The 26,402-nt window shown below is 41.2% G+C and overlaps 1 protein-coding gene across 2 annotated transcripts in view; it reads left to right on the forward strand.

The window, feature by feature from the left end:
- The window catches only part of LOC132914244 (uncharacterized), a 45,118-nt gene that overhangs the window by 2,438 nt on the left and 16,278 nt on the right, over positions 1 to 26,402 (forward strand). The window contains exon 1 of one of the 2 annotated variants that reach the window (XM_060973189.1): positions 17,983 to 18,648. The exons of the other annotated variant lie outside the window; for it this stretch is intronic. Within the exon in view, the coding sequence (XP_060829172.1) occupies positions 17,998 to 18,648 (651 nt within the window). The 5' untranslated portion in view covers positions 17,983 to 17,997. Of the gene's footprint in view, positions 1 to 17,982; positions 18,649 to 26,402 lie in introns of those variants that run through there. 2 annotated transcript variants of the gene reach the window in all.

The raw sequence follows: 26,402 nt of genomic DNA on the forward strand, positions 1-26,402 counted from the left end.
ATTCCAATTGTTTATGCCTCAGTTTGAAATTCTTGGAACTATTTAAATGGAAATTCTATGGAAATATTTCTTAAAAAAAAAAAGGAATAGCTTGTTATGACGATATCGTCGTCGCAGCTGGCCCAACACTCTTGCACAGTATGTACTCGCTGTATATTTAAATCGAAGTACTGGAAAAGACCGAGAAGCATGTGGAGGATCACGGCGGATAGGATTTGAAACTAATCGGCGAGATTTCTCGCGATGCACGAACGCTATCATCAATCAAAGAAAGAGAGAGTTATTTCACGTTCGAGCGTAAGTATATGATTCTAGGACGATTTACTGTCATGCGGCTTTCCGAACGAAGATTAAAGCCGTCTCCTGAGATCGCGAATTGTCCTTGAGATGAAAACGTTTCACGGAGAATTAAATTGTACGCTCGTTTGCACGTTGCACGTTATATGTTTTAGGCGCAACTGCGTTCGACCATTCATCCACCACGAAACGACTAGGAAATGACTAGGAAATTACGAACGCTATGGCGGTAAATTTTCATCGATGACAATGCGTTCGTCGAGATCTGAGAATCGATTTGGCAACTTCTTCAGAAAAATTCTTCGAAGGGACGAATTTCGCGAGTACAGGGCCCTAAGATAAATTAGGTTCGGACCTGGAAGATGCGGGCCTCAGGTCCGTTGCAGGTTCTTTTCCATCGAATGCCTTTCTTTGTGTGGAATTCGACTTAAGTCGTGTCCACACCGAGCTCTTTTGCACAGTCAGCATCGTTACTCCGTTTTATTTCTAAAAGTTCGATTTTTGTGTAGCGCGTAAATTTATGGTCGCGGAACTTTTGATCTAACGAATGATTCTACTATGTACGGAGAATGATCGATAAACGAGACACTAAGATCAGAGTGCTGACGGCGTGATGCTTAGAATGACGGAAGTACGAGAGGAAAGTTTGCTCGAAATATACTTGCAATAAATATACTTGAATACCAGGAGGCCATTGACCGGCTATGTTAAAATATTGACGAGGAACTTGCTATTTCGAGGCCGTGTAATTATGGTGACTGGCGAACACAGCGGCGAACGACGACTCGATAAATATTTAATCGACTTCTCGTAAGTTATCACGACTACTAACTAACTCGTGGATACCATTTGTTAATAAACAAAAGGTGTACGAGACGGACGCTTGGTTTCAGAAATGCTATAAAATCCTACATCGACAAAGATGTCGTTAACAGACGCTTCAAAATCTCTTCGAGCCTCTTCGAGAATTACGTTTACAAGGTTTTCTTTATGGATCGCAACCTGGCACGCGGTGGAAGCCGAGCATGTAGTTAAGAAATGGTCAGAGTTGAAAGAGCATATGAGCGTAATCGAAGATAATTGGTAGGTTGAAATTACTAGAAATTGGCGCTTGTTGAAAAAGCTGGGCCTAAGTGTAGCGAGTTCGGTGTGAAAGCAGCTTATTAAGGTCGGGCCTAGCGTGGTGTTGTTGCGTAGCTTGCCTGGCAGCTTCAGTTCGATGTTTACGCTCGTGCTTCGAACATTTTTCTCCGTGGCTACGCGCCATTCGCGGTGTGATTTCGTCCAGTATTTTATCTTTTCCTGGTGACCAACATTCTATGTGTCTACTTGTGCAACCATAATCCACCGTCACTGGAGCCAGCGATTCTAGACGAATATTTTCTCTTTCGTCTCTCTATCGGACAAAATTGGATTCTCACGACGCGACTGACGGAACGTTGCTGGAGTAAGTTTTGCGTAGGGGTAACAGCCTCTCAGTACCCGTATATCCACTATACTCACTTATAGTTTGTTTCTTCGCAAGATAGCATCGTCTAGCCTATTTTCGTATTCTTGTCGTAACGTTGAACGCATTTCGCATTCTACCGTTTCTCTTGGTATTTTACAAATTTATGAATGTCTGCTGTAGCATCTTTCGTTAAAGAGAGTGACGTGCATTGACGTGTGAAAGGCGAAGGAGACGATTAAAGAAGTCGCATACACGACAAAAGCGAAACGAGCAATTTGCATAAAGCATCTTCTTAGCCGTCGTTGTACGAGTAAGCACATCGTCGTTCACAACTATTTGGATATTTCTTAATCGTTCTAAATATAAGAAGAACGTATGCATGCACCTCGAAGCTGCGAATTCCAAAATATCGCGAGTCCATGATCTTGCAAATCTCTTTACCAAGAGGATTGGTCACCTGCTAATGTTAGAAAACACAAATAGGACGAAGCTATATGCAGCGTAAGGAACATTATGCACGTGGCTATGGCGATTAAAAAATATCAAATTCTTCAGGTTCGATTTATCCGTAATTTGGCAATTGAGACGCATCTTGACAAAAGTAAGCAAATGTCCGGATACTTTCGACATCTGTACACGCTGTGGTCCACGAATCGTCACGATGATTCGATGATCGAACGTTTCGAGTACATTTCAGAAATTCATTGGCGTCGAACCGAGTGGATTTATCGATGCGAAAGGAATTTTCAGAAATATCCACTTTCTCATTGAAAAACAGGAGACGACGTTGTACATCGGCGCCACACGTGACAATGCGAAAACGTATCGTTAATGTCAACGGACCTTTTTGTTTGAAAATTTCCTTGTTAAAGCTATTGCGTATACGTGTCGTTCTTATTCGCACGATAGAAGCACGCGTGCCACACCCGCCGACATCTTGCCGCCCTGAACATGAAAACGAAATGAAATGAAATTCTTTGCTATTTCATAACGAAAATCGTGCCGCGTGCACGTGAACGTACCGATGGAAATTGCGAAAGCCAGACTCGACGGACCGCTGTGTGCAACTGCGCTCTGCTGCGCTCTTCCTCGTTCAATTCATGGTGAATGAACTTTCTCCCTTGTCGCGTATCACCACCTTTTCGTGTCCGTGTATTTAATTAAGTCGCATGGAGCATTCGCCGTGGACGCGTTTTCACTTTCGCAACTGAGTTTATCGCGCGATTCCGAAAACCTATAAAACATGCGAGAATTCCATCTGCACGCGTCTTCCGTCTCCGAGAGTACTTTTTAAATTCCATCGAGTTTAACTGCGCGATATCGAGAGTACACTTGCCATTTCTTTGCCACTTCTTTTCAATTTATGATCCAGACACGTTCACCCTGAACGAACGATATACATATACATAGTTGAAACTTACGGTCGATGAATAATTAATAGGAAGTGTTACTTTTTTTTTAATATCTTCTACGATCTATTTTTCATAGTTGAAGTATTTGGAGAGAACATTTTGTTTATTGGATCACTCGGTTAGGAGAAGTAGTTTTCTAGTTGTTCGATATGATTCGCATTACTTTGCTATTGGTTTGGCAACTAAGTGATTACGGGTTTTGTCAATACCACCTAATGATCACTCATGACAATGGCAATCACTTAGTTGCCAACACAATACATCGCCAGAGGTAATCGAATTAGGACTACGCGTGGAAGTTTCTCTTTTCTAGTTGCAGTATGTCATAGACGACAAATTGTCCTCGGTTCACCGAATTATCCGATAAATACCGACAAGTAGCCTGGCTATAATTCTTATAGTATAAACCGCGAGTATACGTAGCGATTATAATTCATTATAATCATTATAATTATTAATTAATTATAATCATAATATTTCATCATTTAATTCGTTACAATACGACATATCGAAGGATATCTTTGTATTCCTCTGTAGTTGGATAAAACCCTCGGAAATATCCAAAAATACAGTAAATGCCTTGCGTTCTCATCGTTGGCCGCTGTACATATTATCCGATTCCAAGGCAACAAATTCAGAACGTTTAGTGAAATAGTGAGAATATAAAATATGTGACGCGACAGAGGAATGGAAAACTCGTTGGGCGAAGAAAAAGGACCGTGTCTTTTGGAACGTCGTCCTTCGCAAATAAATTAGGTATCATAAAACCACAAAGATTTCTAAAAGAGAAACAACTGACTCTAGTGAGCTATACGACTCGTCAGTGCATATGGAACAAGTTGACAAGGATACGATGGAGTGCAGAGAAATTACAAGACAGGCAAATTATTAAAATTCGCTCGTGTCTTGTAATCTTACGAAACGAAAGACGTTTGAAAGCTCCTGAAACACCTGGAGAACGTTTCTTGGAGCGTTGGAAAATTCGACAACCAGGGATGGCGCAAGCTGCCAGTCGGCTTGAAAATATCTTACGATGCAGTTAAATCATCCGACGATCGAACATTTATAAATAATATATGACAACGTTAGACCCAGCGTGGCGCAAAGAAGCAGATAAAGACCCGGTACAGTTCGAAAGCGCAGGACTACCAGTTTTGCAGCATTAATTAACTGACAAACTGGTTATGCTGCGCTCGAAACTAGATTCCGTAGGTGAGGTTATCGTAAGGTTGCTAGAGTGTTGAGGCCGATACTATTGCTGGCGATACACAGCGATTGATCCTCGGCCAACGGTCATACTTTCGCGTTACCACGGAAAACGCGTTTCGATCTGTCTATACGTTTCAGAAAATTATCGCGAAACTTAGACATTTTTCGACTATGAAAGCTCACGGGAGATACGAACATTTTCCCATTTCAGGATTTGTATCATGTTATTCGTATTGCGTTAATCGTATTCATATTGTATTATATTATTTGTATTGTGTTATTCGCAAATGTTCCTACGAGCATTTTCAGCATATTTCGCTTTCGTTATTATTTTCCAAGTCGCGTTGTAAATTTGTTTATATTTCTTCTTATACGTATTCGTCGAAGCTAGCGAAAGAGCTCTAACACGATCGAGTTCTTACAAATGTTCAGATACTTTCGCCAGCCGCTGTGTTTCTTGATTGCGCAAGGAAATGCTAATTTGCCATTAATTTGTATATTTTACTAACATTTGCGTATTATCTGTACAAATCCTTTTTTCTACGAGTATTTTTTCATCGACGGGAATACTTTTCTGGAGAATCGCGTGGCGAGTCTTATGATCGGCGGAGATTCTAATCTTTTATGGACTAGGAACGTCTCCGTGGCGATGCAAAAGAAAACTGAATGTAAATTCGAGGTGACTAAGAGCCAGTAGTGACTCATCCGCCATAGCTTGAAATATTTCGTACGAGTTAAGAATCTAGCGCTGCATTCCGCGCACCAACGAAAGTTTTACGTAACAAACGAATAGCGTTTCGATCGGTAGCATTGTCTCGTACATACTAGGAACGCGTTGTACGCTTCGTAATTATAGGAAGAACGCTACGATGTTGTAATTTATAATTTGCATGAGCGGAAGGACACGTAAATTTCAGCTTGAAGAAATCCAATCGCCTCGTAGGCCTCTATTAAATGACTTTTATTACACCTGGAATTGAATGTACGTGGCAGAATGCAAACATCAAACTCACGGTTACAATCGAGAAGAAAAACGGCTGTTTATCTATCGTAAATTATACCGTGGTTCGAGGTTTTATAAAACGCGTGGTATCATGCTACGTAATCAGAAAGTAAACCAACGTTACGACACACGAAATCCAATAATCTACTTTTAATTTGTACGGCAAAGGTATTGCATAATGATATCGAACAGCCGGGCAATTTCTACTTCCGATTCGACGTAACTGAAAACATTCAGGCAAAAGCATTCGGCTAGGTCGATCGCCTTCCACGACCGTTGTTAAATCGATTTATCGTGTCAATTGGAGAAAGATCTGTCTCTTTCTCTGTCTCGCGTTACCTCTGTAGTACCATAGCTTTCTGATTATATGTCGTTACAAATTTTCTCCGTGTCAAATCGTTTGATCTCGTTACGTCAGCCCTAGCAATTCTCTCGCTTCGCCATTTGTCTCGCGCATCTCACCTCTGCGATCAAAATTGCTGACAATAGTTTCTCCTACGATACTATACACGTACAGTTATCGGAGAAAAATTCCAAGAGCTTGCAAAATTCTGGAAAGCACGACGTCATGCGATCAACAACACGAGGATTCGCGTTACGATCGTCGTCGTGATCGCAGCAATAAATCTTGCTCGTAACCCCAGCCTCGCTCGCTTTTCCACGACTTTCAGATTCCACATATCTGCAGTTTGACTGCGAGATAGTAAACGTAGTCTCTTAAGTCGTTTAATCTTACGTGTTACGCACAGACAACGAAAATGTTGCGGTTACTCGCGACGATACGTAAATAAACCCAAACCTTGTGCCAATAGATTTTATGGCCACGGTGTACGAACAGAAAATGACAAACAGTGGATAGAATCGTTAGGCGAGTTCGAGTCGTAGGAATAGTTCGCCGCCTGATCGATTCGCACAAATAAAATCCTACGGATAGATGCGTTTAAACGAGAGCAGGCTACGAAGATAGTTCAAAGATCGAGCGAACTTCGTCTGTACCACGTCGTGAATTAATTATCTTTTATCGAAATTCGACTGCAATTATTTGCATGACAAGATCTGTTCATCGAGCAAGAACAATAATACCTTTGATCGCGTTATCGCTGTTTGCCTTGCTCTCGCCGAGTCGATAAGCAAGAAAATTTATTAACGCGACCATACGAATATAAAGAACGACTGCGTTATTTAATATTCCGTTATATATGTATATTACAATCGAACGACTGTCTCCGGTAGGTTTATAGCGTTGCATAAGTAGAGTATGTAAATTCGAACGGTATCGTCGTCGTGAATGGTACGGGGCCAGATCAGGAAACGTACAGCTCGATGATACACGTCGCATGGTATCGCGATTCTTGGCAATCGTACACGTACGCTATTCTGTAGGAAGTAATTCCGATAAAATGAATACGCGTAACGAGCTACCGTACTCGTGCAGCGAAGTGAGAGCCGCTATTGTTCGGCCACGGTATCCTGCACGAGGAAGACGCTACGGTCTCAGGAGTTGGCGTGCGCTGTTTTACTTTCTACGAATAAAGCACATTGTAATATTTCGGTCGACGAGAGAAAGACTTTACGGTACATTTAAGACGCAAAAAGCGTCTCGACACTGAGCCAGCTCGCATGGAAAATGTCGCGTGTCGCTAGGGCGCTTGGATAAAAAAAAAAAAAAAAAAAAAAACTGCTAAATTACATGCTACGTTCGCTCGAGACGCGCAAGTCGAGTCGTTATTAATTTGAATACAGCGAGGAGAAAAATTGACCTGGTTAAAGGGGATTTTCTACAAAACCGATGGTTTATTCATGTAGTCTCTTCGTCTCGTTAAATCAGGATCGTTCAAGATTTTTAACAGCCTCAAGTACTTCTTCTTTTTGTTTTTTAGCAAAGTTGAAAGACACGCGCGTGTGAACTGAATTTTATATGTAGTTACTCGCATCGATATTTGAATATGACGCTGTCTCGAATATAACGATATATATTTAAAAAATTGTCGTTTTATATTTACGTTCTCCTTGTCTGTGTTACAGCTTGCACATGTACGTACTTTTACCATTAACCCTTTGCACTCCAAATTTTATTTCAGTTTCGTTGCCAGCAGCTCCCAACGCTTTTAAGTGTTTTATTCGAAATTTACTTTAACTAAAAAATAAGACAATTTGAATAAATAAAGGAAGAAACAAATTCGCTTGAATACCAGTTTTATTCACACTATTGCTGTATTTTGTAATTTTTAAGTGTGTGATATATCTTGAAACAATTTCCAGGATGCAATCCTGGTTTTCCTTCGCACAAAAAGGTGGGACTGAAAGAATGTCGAGTGGGACTCGACAAAGGAGAGCTCCTGAGATAAGTCACACTCGACATAGCAGTGCAAAGGGTTAAATTGCCTACATGGTACGCTTTATATCCTTGTTACTTTACCAATTTTACTTTGCCTTGAACTTTTGCAAAAATTTCAAATTCAAATCGGACTATGGGATGATCAGCGACGAATACGCAAGCGATCCGAGCATGTTCCCAGTAGTTTCAACGGCATTCAAGTCGGATGAATTGCCCGTGACTGGACACTGGACACAGTGATGAATTTTGCGAGAAAAGTAACTCTGTAATGAATTTGATTCTGTGACATCGCGTAGTATTAAATTGATTGTTACACGCGTCGAATAATAATCTCGTACATCCGACACTTTCTACATATTTCTAATTCGATTGCTATTTTGTTTCGACGCATAGAACCGACAACGAATCGACCGTGTTTCGAGCAAATGCAGCGTTACGTAGTTGCACAGCATAATCGTAAGAACCGTAAAAAATAATACTGCGGGACTAGAATATTCCCTTAATACTTTAACTGCCACGTGAAATCACATGTTTCGCTGAGGACGCCACGGGAGTATTTTTATTATTCAAAGCATATAATGGCAAAATAATAATAAATTGACGATGTAAGACAACTTTCTTCCCCAATGGACCGTTTATCTTATTGGTGGTCACGGGTGACCACCGTGACACCTTGGTAACAGTTGATAGCGACGTATTATAACAAGGCTTCGTTTATTTCAACAAACCATTCGCATTCGTTGTTTCGTCGTAAGCAAAACGTGCAGAATATATTGTTGAAACGTGTAGAAGATATTAGTAAACGGTATTTGCTCATTCTATATACAATAGTAAGGTGTGTGCACACTTCTAACTTCAATTATATGATTATAAAGCAGCATTTACGATTATTTTCTAAGCTGTGTTTATAATAATATTCGTAGATAAGCCCTCAAAGATATGAATGCAAACACAGTGCTCCGTTACATGCAAGATCTGTCCTCATTTTTTTTATTGATGTTCTAATAACAATGTTTCATTGTTCAATGGGACACTTTTTATTTCAAAGTATCTTCTACTTATCGGTTATATTCAAAATGCCCTAGCTGTCAATTTTCATACAATTTTTACAATTGTAAGAAGTTCAAGCGCTCTGTTGAAGTTACTAGATGTATGTGAACAGAGGAACGCGTGGATAAATTGTAAAGTAGAAAATATATTTTAATACAGAAGTGTAAATACAAGTCTGAATATAATTGAGCTGGTCCAGATCCGCACGCTAGCAGTGTTACCCTATGACAGAAAGCCCTGAAGCCATCGTCGCCTGTCTACGGTTTATGGTTTGCCTTCGTCCCAGTCTTTTGTCTATACCCTGTCGATGGCTTGAGAAAACTAAAAGACCAGATGTAGAGTTTTCTTAGAAGCGATGACCACTTCAACACGCTCCGATCACCAATGACCACCGTGGCGTTACAGGAGAAACCATGGTCGGTCATATGTGACCCACGTAGCAGTCAAAGTGATAATTCGTGAATTCTGTTCGATCCGATCAAAATCAAAGACACTGCTCTATGCGAAAGGATACGGTTTATGGTTTGCCTTCGTCCCAGTCTTTTGTCTATACCCTGTCGATGGCTTCAGTGCTTGAGAAAACTAAAAGACCAGATGTAGAGTTTTCTTAGAAGTGATGACCACTTCAACACGCTCCGATCACCAATGACCACCGTGGCGTCACAGGAGAAACCGTGGTCGGTCATATGTGACCCACGTAGCAGTCAAAGTGATAATTCGTGAATTCTGTTCGATCCGATCAAAATCAAAGACACTGCTCTATGCGAAACGGTATCGACGAGACGCAGTGGTATCGGCGGATACCTCGTCGCTCTATTCTGGCAAAGCGACGATCACGAAGAATGGTTGATGAAGTCAGAATGGAAAAACGCGAATACAACGATACGCATTGCGAGCGACGAGGCCTACAGACGCGCCTTATCGAGCGTCCGCGGCCCTCGACCATTCGTGGGAAGTAATTATTGGCAGATTAATTGCGACAACGAGGTACCGTGGCGGCGAACCGGCCGTCGTATTAAAGCAGCGCTTTACCGAATCATTGTTTCCGTCGCAATGGTACAAACAGGCAGCTCCAAATTCAGCTCACGGTCTATCTATTGGGTCGACGCATTTACATATTTGTGGTTGTTGGGGTTTCGATTTGTGTTTTTCGTTTCGCGAATTCCATTTCGCCTGTTCATGGCAAACCCGAAGGCAGAAACGATCGACACTCGAAGAGGCAGTGTTACCAAAATTCCTGGTGAATGCAAAGTTTAAAATTCACTACGAAGCGGTAGAGAATCATAGGTGAAGAGATGTAAATTTGTTAAAGATAAAGAAAAAGTATGATATAAATGGACCAAGTTGTATGGAAGCCAAAGATTATCGAGACAAGCGATATTTCCATATCTTCGGTACATCATTATCGCGATTTTTATTTTTTCAACGAGGTTTTTGAGAGGATTGACATTGACCAACATCGAAAAAGTGAAACGAACCTTAAAACTGGTTTCCTGTAAAAATAGCAAACGCGTTTTATCAGGTTCTTTGTACTGGTCTTATTTCGGCTCCAAGAGTCAGCCCTTCGGTTTCCTGACACCTGTAGCCCAACAGCTGTATACACCGTCGGAAAAGCCATGAATTTTCTGAATAATCTAATATCTGCATATCACGACTGCACGCATTCGAACGTGTCTCTCGATGCTTTCGAAACTCGATGACCACTGTCCGCTCTCCTTCGCGCGTCTTTCTAATCGGTGCTCGAAATTCTGCGCCGAAAGAAAGTCGTCGACACTCGACACGTGATTTCGTTTTCTATTCTGCATCGTTTCGTTCTTTATGCGTCATTACGGATGTGTAACGACTGACGGGCCGATCGATTTCATGGAATCACAAGACGTTTATTTAACGTTCAACTTATCATCGAGAAAACCGAGGACACTGCAAAAGATGTAGAACGATAGAAGAGTGAAAATATTTGCACCTAGATACGGTGGATCTACGCAACAATGGCAGATACGCTGGATGCAGCCTATCTGTTTGTTCGTGTTTTCAAATAATATTGGACCTCAATGTGCTGTCTTTGTTTGGTTGATTTTTATTCCTTGAGACAAGAACGATGCGCATAGTGCAACTTGTTCTTAACGCTAAACGAGCAGTTAACATTAAACGACGAGTATATACGTGAAACAAAAACTTTATTTCGGTGCGTTTCACGTGCACGCTCGTCGCTTGTATTCATCTACGCGCTATACGAGCTAATGCCACCACAGGTTTCTAAAACTAAATTCCGCGGTGGTCTGGTTAAATTTGTCATAAGTATGATACACTCCGTAAAAAATAGAAGCGAAGATACGAAGTCTTCTTCTCAAAGACAAAGTTAATTCCCCGTATGGCGCCGTTAATAAGCTTGCAATTGACGTTGATTCTTTCACGTTCGATATTGCAAAATGTACGACAGATTATCCACGAACAAAGTCGTAATCTTCTAATTTTAACGCGTGACGTCCTCTTTATGAGAACAAAGCGTTCGAACGTGGAAGAATTAAGCGTTAAAACGAAGAAACGAGAGAAGACGTAGTATCGTCAAGATGTAGCCGATACAATAAGAAAACGATGCTGTAAATAATACGACGGTTCTTGCTCCGACGAGAAGCATCGAGAGGTAAAACTGAAACGAAATTAAAGGATCGTCTGCATGCTCGAGCGAACCGACGAAAGCGTACAAGCGCGAGATGGAAAGAGGAGAAAATCGCGATGAAAAACGGAGTAGAAATTTTCAAATCGAGATCATCGTTTCATTGGTTCCGTTCGATACGTACGAGAGTCGACGAGGTCGAATCGCGTTCTCGCGTTCGTGTTTCTCGTTGGCTCGCGTACGCCAGCTCGTAAATTATCAATCGTTGACGTAACTGGCCGAGAAAAATCGCGAACCTCGTATTTTACGAGAATTGTCGTAACCAAGAGAATTTCGTGTTACGCGGAGAGCCAAAGTTCGACATTGTTCGATAGTTTGCGGAGACTGCGTTCGAGAAGCGTCGCACAAACGCGTCGATCCATCTCGACGATCCGGAAGTTGCGGCTAATTGAAAAGTTGCAAGCCACGCTCGATGAACCGCTTCGTTACGCTGGAGTTGGCGACTTTCCGCGGGATTTTTCACCAGTCGTAGTACGTGACGAGGGAAACGAAATTTAGACGAAGAAGTCGCGTATGAGAAGTTTCTTCATTCCGCGTAAGATATCGCAATTGGTCGAAATTACGAAGAAAACGATTAATCGATGGTAATTCGGCAAAGATATAAATTTGTAAAAATTATTTTCAAAAGCATGATGGATTATAAGAATCGTACGTGTTTAGCCATCGCGACGTCGTCATCTAAATCTCGTTGTTCGTTACGCGGGTGTATAATTAACGTTCGCTTCGCTGAGAACGAACAATTCGCTTCTGTAAGCTCGTTCGTCGCGACATGTCGCGAACAATAACGAATCTTACAGCAAATTTAAAGCGATAATGTTCGTAACGTTTTCAAATTATGGAGTTGACCGATATGGTTTCTGAACGGTTTGATCGCCCTAATACGTGGTTAATAAACAAGAGTGTAATTAAATTGAAAGACATAACTGTAACAGTTATGGGTAAGAGCGTAGGTAAATTAGGCGATTAAAACGGCGCTAGTAGAATTGAGAAACTCGATTCTCTTCGATCGACGTTTCGTCTTAATCTTTTCTTTTTATTCTCCGCCAAAGTAGCAACTGCGTGTTTTAACGCAACTCGCTGTACAAACTCGCCGCCTGTCGCGTGTCGTGTGTTACACGCGGAAAACGGAACACACTGGAGAAACGTAACGCGATGTTTCGTATCGAAGTGTAACACGCAGCGTGTAAAACGCCAGTAAAACGTCCGTCCAGTCAGCATCCTAAATACTTGGGCGGAGGAAACGCGACGTGTAGCACGCGACGTATGAAACATCCGTGTAGCCTAAGCGTTCGCTTTGAAACTACTAGACGCTACGAGGAACTGTAGCTCGATCTAAGCTCGTGTACGGGAGTAGAGACAGGTTAGATCGAGCGGAAATCGGAGGCAGTTGAGAAGGGTGAAGGTGCAGGTGCAAGCGGGAAGGGAAGAGCGATCGGTGTACTTCCGGCATCGTCGGACAGTTTAGTCGTCTCGTCAACATTTCTCCAAAGCGGTTCCGGCCGATTGAACAGTCTCTCGGATATTCCCAAGGTGCGTGTGGTTCGTTCAACCGTTTAGAAAGCGAGCGTGTCGGTGCAGCAGCAGCAGCTTTGTTTTCTCGCCTGCCTGAGAATCGGAAAAAGCGAAATCGAATCTGCTCTCCTCTCGCTCGGAACCGGCCGCAGATTTAACGCGTGTCCACCTGCCGCCTTTCGATCCAATTTCACCCTTCCGGCTACCGGTGTTTCAACAGCCGACCCTTCGAAAATTCAAAGATCGCCAAGGTAGTTTTCTGCCAGACAGGAGGGGAGATAGTACACGCGTATAAAAATAGGTATACGATTTAAGGATACTCGCTTTCCACTCTATGACATTGAAAAGGAAAAATTGTTGCCTGGTAAAACGATTCGAACGAGAAAAATTTGAGCGTAGAATGAAAAGAAAGGTCGTGAGGTTTTTACAAGATTTAGTTCGCCGATTCGATTTCTATTTTTGTATTCTCGCAGATTATCATTGTGGAAATTATCAACGATAATCGCAAAGTGTAAATCAGTCTTCGACCCGCTGATATATATCTGGCGGAATCCGTTACGTCGAAGGAACTTCAAGTGCCGAAACGAAGAACGAAAAAAGAGAAAAAGAGTGGAAGGTAACCGCCGACAGATTTACTGGATGGAAGAAAAAGAAGATGCAAAGGAGGATGGATGGTAATTTCACGGCGATGAACTTAACTCGACGATAACTCAGAAGGCACGAGCAACCAACGATTCGCGCACTCGTGTTCGCGGTAATCGAGTATACTCCGTTACAAAATCACCTTCGCCGGTGAATGTTTGAACGCTTTCGTGGCACTGGCCGTGCCAGCGGAGAAATTTCAACGGGGCTAATTAGAATCGAAATACGCGTATAGCGCGACGAATCATCGCGACAATGTCTCCTGGGAAATAATAATGCCTGTAACGCAATTAGGGAGTTGTTTCGCGAAGGACTGGTTCGGTTGCCGGTTCTTAGGTATTTCCATACCACATCTATAATTCCAAGAGCACACCGACCAGAAATCAAAGTTAATCCTGCATTCCTATCGTATTTGCTTATTTCTGATTCTCGTTCCGTGTTGCTTCTACGTTCTGCTTGCTCGTTTTTACGTATTTCGCCTGGAGCAGATATAACGAACTCGTTAATTAAGCAAACTGGCAATAAATAGGTAACAAGTATCCTAATGATAACGTTCACTAGGAAATGTGTAAACGTGGAAAAGTGCGATTAAAGTTGCAATAAATGACCTTCGATGAGGAGACCAAAGACCTGCAGATATTCGAATATCAGCAGATCGCGGCTTTGTTATATTTCAGATTCATCGAATTATTTGTTGTACTGTCGATTTTCGGATATTCTTTTAACATTTAGTCTTCCGTGCGAATGGTTGCAGGGAGAAGTGAAAACGAAGTTCATCGATCGAACGCTCCTTTCAAATTGTACCTTTCAAATGTACGTGTATCTCGATAGTCGCAAATCTTTTTCATTCGACCTCTAACTCCAAAATTTAAGAGTCCGAAAATAAGGAACTTCTCGACCGACAAAACAGTTTTGCAATCTTTAAAAACTGTACGATTACGAGCGCCGGTTTCAGTATCGCGCGTTGTTCTCGAAGATCAATTTAACCACATCGTAGCGTTCGTAGCTGCGACGATTATACAGTTTCGAGTCATTCTGCAGTTCCATTTATCTTCAGCGAATGATGGCATTGGAATACGTTGGAATAAAAATTTCAAGTGAAGAAAAAAGGTATTAAAGTCGTTGAATGATGAAAACCAAGGCTTCCGAGTATAATAATAATACAAGTATAGTACCAACTCTTTCTAAATTCCATCGTATGAAAAAGTACATTTTCTCAAAGATATGTAAAACTTTAATACTGTACTGTACATTAGACAACCACGCGTTAAACGGACAATAACGCTGACTAAAGGCACTAGACGTTAATTAATCACGTGTGGACGAGGATAGCCGACGAAATATCTTCGTGTGTCGTGCTGCGTCAAGATCTCTCGAGGCAACCGACGCTGTCAAAAAGAAAGTTTCCACTTTTATCGCACCAAGACACCGCGGAATATCAGGATATGTAGGAGAAACGAGCAACGTGACGAAAGGAAGGTTGGCGTTCGATCGAGAACGTGGACAGAAATGTGTCGGCCTAGAGCGGATCAAACTGCAGACTTCCGACGTTTCTCGCGGAGGAAGGATCGGTTGGTCGAGGAGACCGATCCACGAATCGCCAAGAGAGTGAAAGTACATAGTTACGGCGCCGCATTGATAGACGCAGGTGGTGCTTTCGACTTTGGAGATCGAGGCTTCGGTTGCGAGCGCTGTTTCATCCGTTCCCTCTCGATTTCCATCTCGTCATGTTCGTTCAAGTTGAAATTCCGAAACGGACGGATGCAAAGATGCTATCGATTTCTGCGCGATAGCGTCTCCAGTCGAAGCCGTGGATGAAGTTGCCAAACGACGAAACTTGGCTTGTACGTCGCCAATATTTTCCTGTATTTAATTTGTATATTTGTATACCGCGTACGTGAAATCGCTGCTGCGAGCTGTGCTACCTACGGAGAGTATCGACACGCCACTGTCTCTTATCGTAGCATTTACGTAATAATTAATTGAGTCCGAGTATACTTTCCGTATCATTTGGCGCTTCTACGTGATCGAATAACGCGAAAAGCAAGAACGTGTAAGAGACACCGGAGCTCAACGGAATGTCTAATTTACATGATAACGTATCATATGGCGTAAATAACGATAGATCTCCTGGTGATACGTAAGCTTCTGTTTTGCGATCGTTTTCATGGTATCTTTGATGGCATACTTTCAACCGATAACTATGATGGAGGCGTATATTGTATAACGTAGATTTGTTGCATCTAGTTTTGTTTATATATATATCTATATTATATTATATATATCTAGTGCTGTTTTCTAAAAATATATATATTTTTATTTTTATATATATTATTTATTTATATTTATAATATATATATATATTTTTAGAATACACAAAACTAAATATATATACACTAGATATATACTAGATATACTAGATATGTATTTTTTTAGAATACCCAAAACTAGATATATATATACTAGATATACTAGATATATATTTTTTTTAGAATACACAAAACTAGATATAAATATACTAGATATATATATTTTTTTAGAGTACCCAAAACTAGATATATATATACTAGATATATACTAGATATACTAGATATATATTTCTTTTAGAATACACAAAACTAGATATATATATACTAGATATATACTAGATATACTAGATATATATATATTTTTTTTAGAATACACAAAACTAAATATATATATATACTAGATATACTAGATATATATATTTTTTTAGAATACCCAAAACTAGATATATATATACTAAATATATACTAGATATACTAGATATATATATATTTTTTTTAGAATACACAAAACTAGATGCAACAAATATATATAATATATATATATTTATGTAATAATATATATATATATATATATAAATATTAATTGCAATGTACGCTGTAAGCTGTAATTAAGATTGCATCCTGATTTCTCAATGTTTCGCAATTTTACGTCATCCGTTACTAAACGCGATTTTCGATTCGAAGCGAACGTGCGTCACTCGTAATAAAATACATACAGTTTTTGATTTGGGACAAATATGCGTCTCGTTGCGCGCGACGCGGCACGGCAAGTTGCTTCAAAATTCGCAAATCTTCTTCCATCTAAATCTGTTTTCATCGAGCGATTTCAACCACTGATCCATCAAAAGGTTTTAATTCCACTTATTTCTTCGCTTCTGCTGGCTGTAGCCAGGACCATTGTCTGATAGTGACTAATCCGATGATAGATTAGTCGCTGGACAATCCCTTGGTTATCTAAAACCTTTGGTCTTTGACTTAGCTCAGACTGAAGGGACACGCCCTCTCGATCGAACCCTCGCTATCTTTTAAATTGTTTCAAAGCGATTCCTTAACTTGCTGAAATTTTTCCTACGTCGAAGCTACGCTAAACGTCGACCTTGAAACGTTGGTACGGATGTAAATTACGTAATTGCGAACGAACCTTGCGATGTAAAGAGGCGTGCGTAGTTTCGATCGATGATCAACGCGTCGATCTAATTGCAATTCAGTTTCGATAAGCTGAACCCAATATGTAGACAGTAGGTGTATGCACACTTTGCTGGCGCCGTTGACAAATAGTCGTGAGATCGTTGGCACTGTACAAAACTTGTGTACTACGTAAATTGAACAGACCTTTATTGCTTTCCTGGCAGATATTAATAGACAATTTATCTACTTCTCTATCTCATAGCGTAAATGAATAAGAGGCTCTGTATCTTGCAACGTATGGCGACAAATATGAACAAAAATTTATTGCCAAGATAAAATTCATTTCTCGCAAAATTTCGATAAAATTATCGTATCTCTATTTAGAAAACTTATCGAGTTTTATAACTTTCCTTGTAACTCGTTGCTCTTCGATGTACGTGCTGTTCGATGATTAATTTTGGTTAATCGCGTTTCGCTTCTTCAAACTTCCAGTTCCAAAGACCATTTTACTTTGTATATTTATATATATCCATGCGTGTTATACACATTCCCGTGCTTTTCGACAAATTTCCCACAGATGGCCAAATATCAGCTCTAATTCCAACTGTTACAAAACGAAGCTTCAGATTCCAAGGAGAATTCCCAAAAAAGACTATTACCTCGAAGTTTGACATGGTACACGGAACGGGCATTGCGTGGCCCTTGAAACTAATAGACGAGTGGAGCAAAAGGTAACGCAAGTCGAACGAGCAGAGTCACGCGGAGACGTTTCTTAGTTCGCGTTTCACCGGTCAGAAAATTGAGAAACAGCAAACTCTGGTTGAACGTTCCCACGAGCAGAAATTCCGAGCCTGAAATTAACCTCGAGCATGGTCAAAACGTTCTCGTATCATCAGAGGCATTCGCGTCTGCATACGTTGAAGTTGAAGGGGTCGGTACCCGTTATGGCGCACATGGGTCACACGGCACGATGACGACGAAAATGACGACGATGACGAGGACAAGCCTCCTCTCTCTCTCTCTGTTTTCTCGTCAGCGTGTACTGTGCACTCAGCCTGTCCGTCGCGTCTCTCGCGCTTCGTGTCCTCCTGTCAGTTGGCGTGGTGCGCTCGAACGAGCGACAAGTGCCTGGAGTCGTACGCTGCGAAACCTCCTACAACCTCGAACAACTCGAGTAAAACGCGGTAATTTCAGGCTCGCTATCCTCCCGTGCGTCTTTTCATTCGTCACAGAATCCACGCATTCTCCTCTGACCGCGTCCAACGAGCCTCGTTATCTTCTTATTGAAGCAAGTTCCTCGATATATTCCAAAGAGAAGTTCCTTTGGATCGTACGTGGTGTCCGTGATGTGCACGCGATAGTTGCTAGAGATCCTCTTCAGAGTATATTTTTGGAGTTGTTCTCGAGAGTCTGTACATGGAAGCTCTTCGATGATCGAGAATCCTACGTCGTGACTAGCTTCGTCGATGTAATCGCGTTTCCGGCAGCTCGTTGCATCGGTACGGTTGTTGTCATCGAAGACGTCGAAGGCAGTGTGGCCACTTTGACAGCCTGCAGGAATCTCGAACGGCTAACTGAACTCGTCGTTGAGGACTGTACAGGATACGTCCATCGGAAATCGGTAAGTCGAGATACCGTAAACAATGTGACGGTGGATTCGAGTTACTGAACAGTTTAATATTCTCTTTTATGTATTTAATACGTTTTCTGATTCGCGTATGCAAGTTCGTTCAGGGACAAATAGCCTGTTTTATTGGGTTGGCAACTAACTAACTGCGGATTTTCTCAATACCACCTAATGACAAAATCCGCAATCACTTAGTTGCCAACCTAATAGTTATTCACTGATTTCCATAAGTCGCTGGGTTCATTTCGAATGGGATACGTAGACGGATATTGGAATTGCAAAATGAACTTGATGCTTGTTAATATTAAACTGCGTGTACGTGGACAGTTATGTACTTATAAAACAATTATTGGAACGTCGAAACGTCTAGGATGCGCATTGGGAAAATTAAATTATACTTTGAGCATTTCATTTAGAGTTCTGGAAGCCTGTGTTTGCAATTAACAAGCCTGCTGACTTACCAACGAGAATGTATCTGTCTGTGTTTCTCACTTTCTAAGTAAGGTTGCGATATACACACTATTAGAAACTAATAGTTGGATATTTGAAATCGAACGAGCAACAGCAGAGATGGCACAAAGGAAGCGATAAAACTTGTCTTCAGTTTCGAAATGGTAGATAGTCTTTCTAACTAAGAAGAGCGCTACAGTTTCGCTATCTTTTAGCTTTTGCCTTTCTGGAATTAAATAGTAATTTTCCGTGCGTATTTCTATACGCAACTCGTCCGGTTTTCATTATCCGTAACTAATCACGTAAAAAAAGAGAGAGAAAGAGAAAAGGAAAAAGAATCACTTTCTCGGCGTTTTCTTCGCACAGTGAGCGGTTTTTGGTTCGTTTGCAGGGGACGCGAACGAGATTTTGTCTCGTGACGGCGTTTGCGCATCGACGATCGCGAATCGCAACGCACGCGCTGCTCTGGTTTGAAAAAAAGAAAAGACAAATTTGCGAAGATCGTTGGACACGGTCCCGTTCCGACCAAGTCGATTGGTTTGTACGCCGCATGAACGCGTGCAGCCAGTTCCCGACGTTGCGAAAGAAACAGATCGATTTAAAGCGCGCTGAAACGTTCGTCTCTGTCCCGAAGCAATCGAGCGCATACGAGCCGAGAGAACCGAGCGCATACTTATAGCCGTTTTGCAATTCGATTCACCGGTGCGTGCGCTCGCTGTCTCGAGAATAAATGCGCCGCACCGCCTGGACGAACCTCCGACGTTTTATTTCGAAATTTACGTCCCTCTGGCCGTATCAAACCCGTTAATCCCGCTATCCTCCTTCGATACAGCGCATAAGGAAGTTCCCGTTACGATCATTCTTTCGTTGTCTCTTCAAAATATTCTGCTGTTTCGCGAGTTTTCCTCTTTGCTCCCCGTCTTTCGTATTTGCTTTTGATCGATTACGCTCGACCGATAAGTACGTTTCTACGAAAGAAGACGCGTGTACCTGTGCCGGTTGGCGAAAGTATTCGAACAAGCGTAAAAATATTTGATATCTTACGCGTGTTGTTAACTTAGGGGAAAATGGAGCAATAAATATGTATATCAGGTTGTCCGAAAAGTTTCTTTCGTTTTATCAGGAAATAATAGACCACAACGTTTTTTGTTTTATATTATTTTGTCTAATTACGTACGATCGATTTTGTTCTGTTGAGATAAACACCATTTTACGACATTTCACAGACTTGGTTTCGCGTTTCTATGAAGCTGCACTGTTGTAAAAAACACGTCTGCGGCAGGAACAAAGTACAACAGGAAAAACAACGTGTAAGACAACATTGTCACAAGAGATACTCGAGAGAATATCTTAAGGATACAGTAGAGCGAACATGTCGATACTCAGGTGGCAAGAGTTTGCGTGATCGATCGTTCGACTTATGCAACTAATTACGTGTAATATCCATACAATGCGCGACGATACTCGTTAAACGTATCTGTGGAGTTTAATTACCTAATCGCGTGACACTTGCTTTAAAATCACATGCTCCAACAATCGCAGAGTTATAATTTCGAGGAAATTTGTAATTATAATTTAATCGCTGGTTCGATAGGCCGAATGTAAGTTGAAGGAAAAGCAACGAACGATAACCGCCGGGAAGTCGATTTGTACAACGTTTCCGCGGTTATAGGAAAGCTGTTATTTGTGTCCGATCATTCGCTCGATAAACGATTGCAATTGAGATCGGCCAAGGAGACGACGTCTAAGGACGAGACGCGTTTTACGACGCATTCGAGCTACAAGAACGAGTTTCAGCGTATCCACCAGTAGTTTCCCCGTTTGCCGGCAAATACATCGAACACCGCCGGTGAACGATACGATCTTTTCGTTCGAAGGTTCGGTGAAAGCGTACAGCGAATTAAGTTTTATCCTGTAACCTGTCGAAGCTGAACGAAATTATTGCTCGTTAAGACGATACCGACCACTTTCCACCTAGCGTCGTCCGATTTCTTTGTTACGCGCTCCTACAAAAAAAAAATTTGCTCGCCGATTGCTCCATTTACCCTCCATCGACCTACTCGTATCCTTCATCGTTGACGTGGCTCGCTTTCGAAAAATTTCGTATTTGTCTTTGTAATTTGTAAGAACGATTTATAACTGCACGCTTAAGCTTTTCTAGCGAACGGTCCGGCTTTAGGCGGATCCTAAACCAAAATAAATCTGATCGCAAGGCTGTCGCAAAGATATTATCGGGTTGGCAACTAAGTGATTGCGGACTTTTTCAATACCACCTACTGACAAAATCCGCAATCATTTAGTTGTCAACCCAATATTTATTCTAAGGAAAGTAGATCGTTGGCGTGGCTGATCGTACACGATAGTAGATTAATATAGTTATTATAGGGATTATATAGTATTATTAGGGATTCCTTTTAGCCAGTTAGGTGTTTCTGACGAGTATACTCGTCACGAAGAAATGGCAATATTTTGCGTTACGACGAGCCGTGTCGGTAATGAAATTAAAAGACAAGAGGAGACAAGGAAAGTGACAACTTAATTCCGTATCGTAACACGTACTCTATGTTCGACGAGGATACTCGTCATCGTTTACCCTTCGTCACGCATTTTAAGAACACACTTTCCAAAGTTTCCGAAGAGGTCGTAACAGCCAACTGGTTAAGCACTGGCGAACGTGGTTTGAAGTTACGTATCTATCGTTCAAGTAAAATTGTAACTTATCGCTAGTAACGTTGGCGATAGTAGCCTGTTGCCATTTATGGTTACCGAACGAGGAATTCGAGTGGACACAACAACAAGAGAATCATAGTTGCTGCTCGCTACGACGCTCGTGACCCGTACGTCGCGTGGTCCGAAGAACGCGATCGTCGCCGCATCGACTTCCTTCGCTGTCACTTCGTGCAGGAATACATTATCTTTTATTACTGTCGAGTCGACGAGCCCTCTTCCTCCTCTCTCTCTCTGTGGCTGCATTGTTTCCGCTAGAAAATCACGAGTGCCCCGTTGATCGCGCACCTGGAATTTTCTCTGCTTGATTTTCAAGTGCCTCTCGTCGAGTCGGTGACCTTTGAATCGCGCCTCCGGCCGCCGACAGCTGAATGTAAACGAGAGCGGAAAAGAAACGAAGCGCGAGGCGAAAAGAACTGCGCACGGTTTCGTTTGCGTCGCGAATAAGCCAGGAATACTTTAACACGCGCGTTACATTTTCTTTTTCTTTTCTTTTTTTCTCCTTAATAAGTCGCAGCCAGTTTTCTAAGGTTTCTAGCCTCCACCGTCTCTTCGAAGAGAAACACTGTAGCAAGTTTAGCAGGATCGTAAAATTAACGAGAAACTAAAATTTACAATCTACACCTTCCGAGTATTCAAGCACGTGATTTTCGAATTTTTCGACGAGGTAAAGAGCTCGAGTCGCTTGCAAAGCAGCAAGAATCGCGTTACTCCGTGTTCTTCGAAAGCGTACGCCCTCATATTTAACGACTATGGTTTAGTTCTTACCAATACAGCCGAGCAAACTCCACTTATCTAAACGCCATTTATTATACGAAGGTTTAATTAGTTGTCGGTTATGGGACTTGGGACTGTTGAATTTTCTTATCCGAACGTGCTTCCTTATCGTACACTGATACGCGTTTCAGGGCCAAAAGTGGATCTGGTTGAGACTGACGTACGATTATCGACCATTGATTTCACGATAATAGAAACTTATGGTCAACGAATAAATCGATTAACGGATTAACAAAATACTCGCGATTAGGATACGAGTTTATAGATAATTCTCACGATCGAAGATTTCAATTGCCCTGTGTATGTCCTATATGTAACATATGCATAATATACGTTAACGGGTGTTCTCCTTTTAAAGTTTAAATTTATTTCTCAAAAAGAAGTTCTGTAGAAACTTATGGTCAATGAATAAATCGATTAACGGATTAACAAAATACTCGCGATTAGGATACGAGTTTATAGATAATTCTCACGATCGAAGATTTCAATTGCCCTGTGTATGTCCTATATGTAACATATGCATAATATACGTTAGCGGGTGTTCTCCTTTTAAAGCTTCAATTTATTTCTCAAAAAAAAGTTCTGTAGAAACTTATGGTCAACGAATAAATCGATTAACGGATTAACAAAATACTCGCGATTAGGATACGGGTTTATAGATAACTCTCACGATCGAAGATTTCAATTGCCCTGTGTATGTCCTATATGTAACATATGTATAATATACGTTAACGAGTGTTCCCCCTTTAAATTATTCCCCCTTCAATTTATTTCTCAAAAAAAAAAAAAGAAAAGAAAAAAATAGAAAAGGAAAGAAAAAGACAACAGTTGCGGTACATAGAGAAAGTGAATGAAAGAGTTCCCTTGGACAGAGTTTCCATCGATCACAATGCGAAATAAGGAAGGACGCTTCTCCCCCTGTGTCACCGAAGAAACGTTAATATTTTCCACTTCCTTCCGGACTTGCGATCTTCCCCTGACTAAAGCTCATCGTAACTCGTTTAACCGGTGTACGTACGAGTACGTAAACACGCGGTGGCGGTGACAGGGAGCGCATCGGCCTCTCCCAGCATTTACAACTGCCTGTCATACCGCTGTTCGCCTCTTTACGCAACTACTTTACGCACGCGTTCACAGCTACGGACGAGCAATTAGCCGCCACCGTATTCCAGAACTTGCAACTCAACCCTTTGCGCTCGTATTAAGCTCAGGTGGTAGGGCTGTGGTTACAAGCGAGAATTCATTTTCATCGAGCGAGAGCTAATACTGTGATCGAAAATATGTCTAGAAATACCAGAATAAATTCATGACACACGTTGTAAAAAGTATTTGTTTGCATTGTAAGTCGAATTTCTTATAAAAAGTTTAACCATGCGTGACCATCGATAAACCGAGGGAGAATTGACGCGTTAAGAGGCTGACCTTAAAATGGTTTGAAACGCTGGCGTAATAGGCAGTGGTTCTGGATCGCTTGATTTAATTTAAACGAAACAACTCTATTGGAATTTAAGCGAGCATTACTGTATTACACAGTGACTCACGATGATCTGTCGTGACTTCGCTCTTGACTCATCCACACACTTTATTTGTAATCGTTTGTAAGACTTTGATATTACTTGCATTTTACTTATGAGCCCGTTTACTCGGCTATGTCTTGTCGATGGTAGAGAAAGAAGAAGAAGATATAAGAAAATTGTTGAGCGAAGCGAACGAAAGCAGGAAGGAACAAGCTGAAAAAATGTCCATGCAAGGGGACATGTGGAAGGATAACGAGAGAGAGAAAGAGAATACAAGCGAGAAATTAGCCCAGTCATAGATTAGCTTAGTCATTAGACTAAGTAGACCTAAATCGACGTTGTAAGAAGACTGCGAGCAAATTCAGCTTTTCGGATCTGCAAAGCCGAAAATGAAGATATACATATACGTATATGGTCAAGTATTGCTGAACGGAAGGTAACTCGTGACAATACGATTGCATAATTCGTAGTACACAGGTAGCCTGAAACGAGAACGCGAAATCGCTGGGAGAAAAGCGCATTGCGAAGTTGCGCGTCTATGGAACTGCAGCATCAGATGCCATTAGACGCGTCGTTTTTCGCGAGAACATCGACAGTGGCTTCTAAGCTTCTTTTCATAGGGCAGCTTGAGGATCGTTCGTTTCACGTGTATCTGTTACGTTCGCGTTTTTTATGCACCCGTGTACAACGTTCGTTCGCAGTTTGCCGCTTCAGAAAGATCACGACAAAAGATGTGTCCTACAAAACGTGCTTACATAATGGCGACCCTCCAGCTACGTTTCGTGCCTGTTTCGTCGGCGTGTTCTCCACCTCTTTGTCTTTACCCGTTTCGTAAAAAAAAAAAAAAAAGAATGGAATCGACAATGTACGGGAAACTAGGCTAAAAACGGACGTTCGTTACGCGCTGCTTCTGCCGATCAACGAAATTAATTTCGCTTCCTCTATACGTCTGTATCGTCTCTTCGTGTAAATCACGCGTTCAAACGTTTGGACCGACGAGAAGCTTCGAGGAATAAAAATACGTTCACATCGGAACTATCGACGAATCGATCGAAATAGCCAGTTTTCATGAAATTTGATAAATTTGTAATATTCTGACGTTATATAAGCTATCGTTGTTTCTTACAAGCAAGCGAAGATCGCTTTATCAGCGTGAAAAACTGTCATTTGCTTGGCTCGACGTCAAGTACCTGAATCACCGCGTTCTACTACGCGATCTCTGTAATCTGCCAAAAATCATTTCTATCTTGAAATCGTTAACACTAGAACTACCGATAGTTAACACGAAGCTATTTCTACCAAAACCAACGAAGTACGTAATAATGGAATATTTGTATATTTATTGATTTATTACTTCCTTACAGAAGTAATTTCCATTTTTGGTATTATTAATCCTAAACGAGCGTTGACACATTTATAAAATTGTAGAATTTTGACTGCTGTGGTATTTCTAGTGTTCGATCGTTTCTAGCGATAAATAATTTATACAGCGTGGATTTGTACGTCTTTGTGGGACATTTTGGGAAAATAGAACGCGCATAACGTGCAAGCGTGTGCAAGATATCCTAAGTATAGTCCCGCTTATAATATCGTCGCTCTGTCTCTCATCCGCACTATCTCCACAATAGCTGTTACACTGATAAAACTGAGTCTGAAGTTTTTCTACAGTTTGATTATCGTGCGAAGTTAAAACTCGGAAGAATGGAATATTTATCGCCTTATAAGTAGAATTCTTATTATATTATCGCGAATTCGTACTCTTTATATCATCGAGACATATATGGATCGTTGGAAGCATCGTGATCGATGCGGAATTCTCCTGATAACTGATATCATCATGTCGAATGATACGCAGTGCAAATTTAAAAAACGTGTGGGAAATTGTAGAAAACGAGGAAAGTGGTTAATTGGGGTTCGATAAACAGATTGCAGGACTATTTTACACTTTGCAAGTACCAGTCATTTTCACTGGTATTGGTATAAGTAGCTTTGATACAAAATTATTTTCAGTTTAAATACATAAAAGGCAAAATAAAATTCATTATATTATTCTTTTAGTTATCGTTGCGAAAGTCATTACATCATTGCGGAAAAAAATGTAACATAAAGTAGGAATTTTAAAATAAAATTGTAAAGCCAGTCAATTTGGCTGATGTGGTAGTTCTAGTAAAGTCAAGTTAAGATGCCTGACCCGAGCTTCCGAGAGAAACGATTCTACCAACTAACTTGGAAAAGTAAAATCGTACGGATGACTGTTAATTCGGCAATTCGATTAAG

Source organism: Bombus pascuorum, chromosome 1 (genome assembly GCF_905332965.1).
Source record: "Bombus pascuorum chromosome 1, iyBomPasc1.1, whole genome shotgun sequence".
Classification (NCBI taxonomy): Eukaryota; Metazoa; Arthropoda; class Insecta; order Hymenoptera; family Apidae; genus Bombus; species Bombus pascuorum.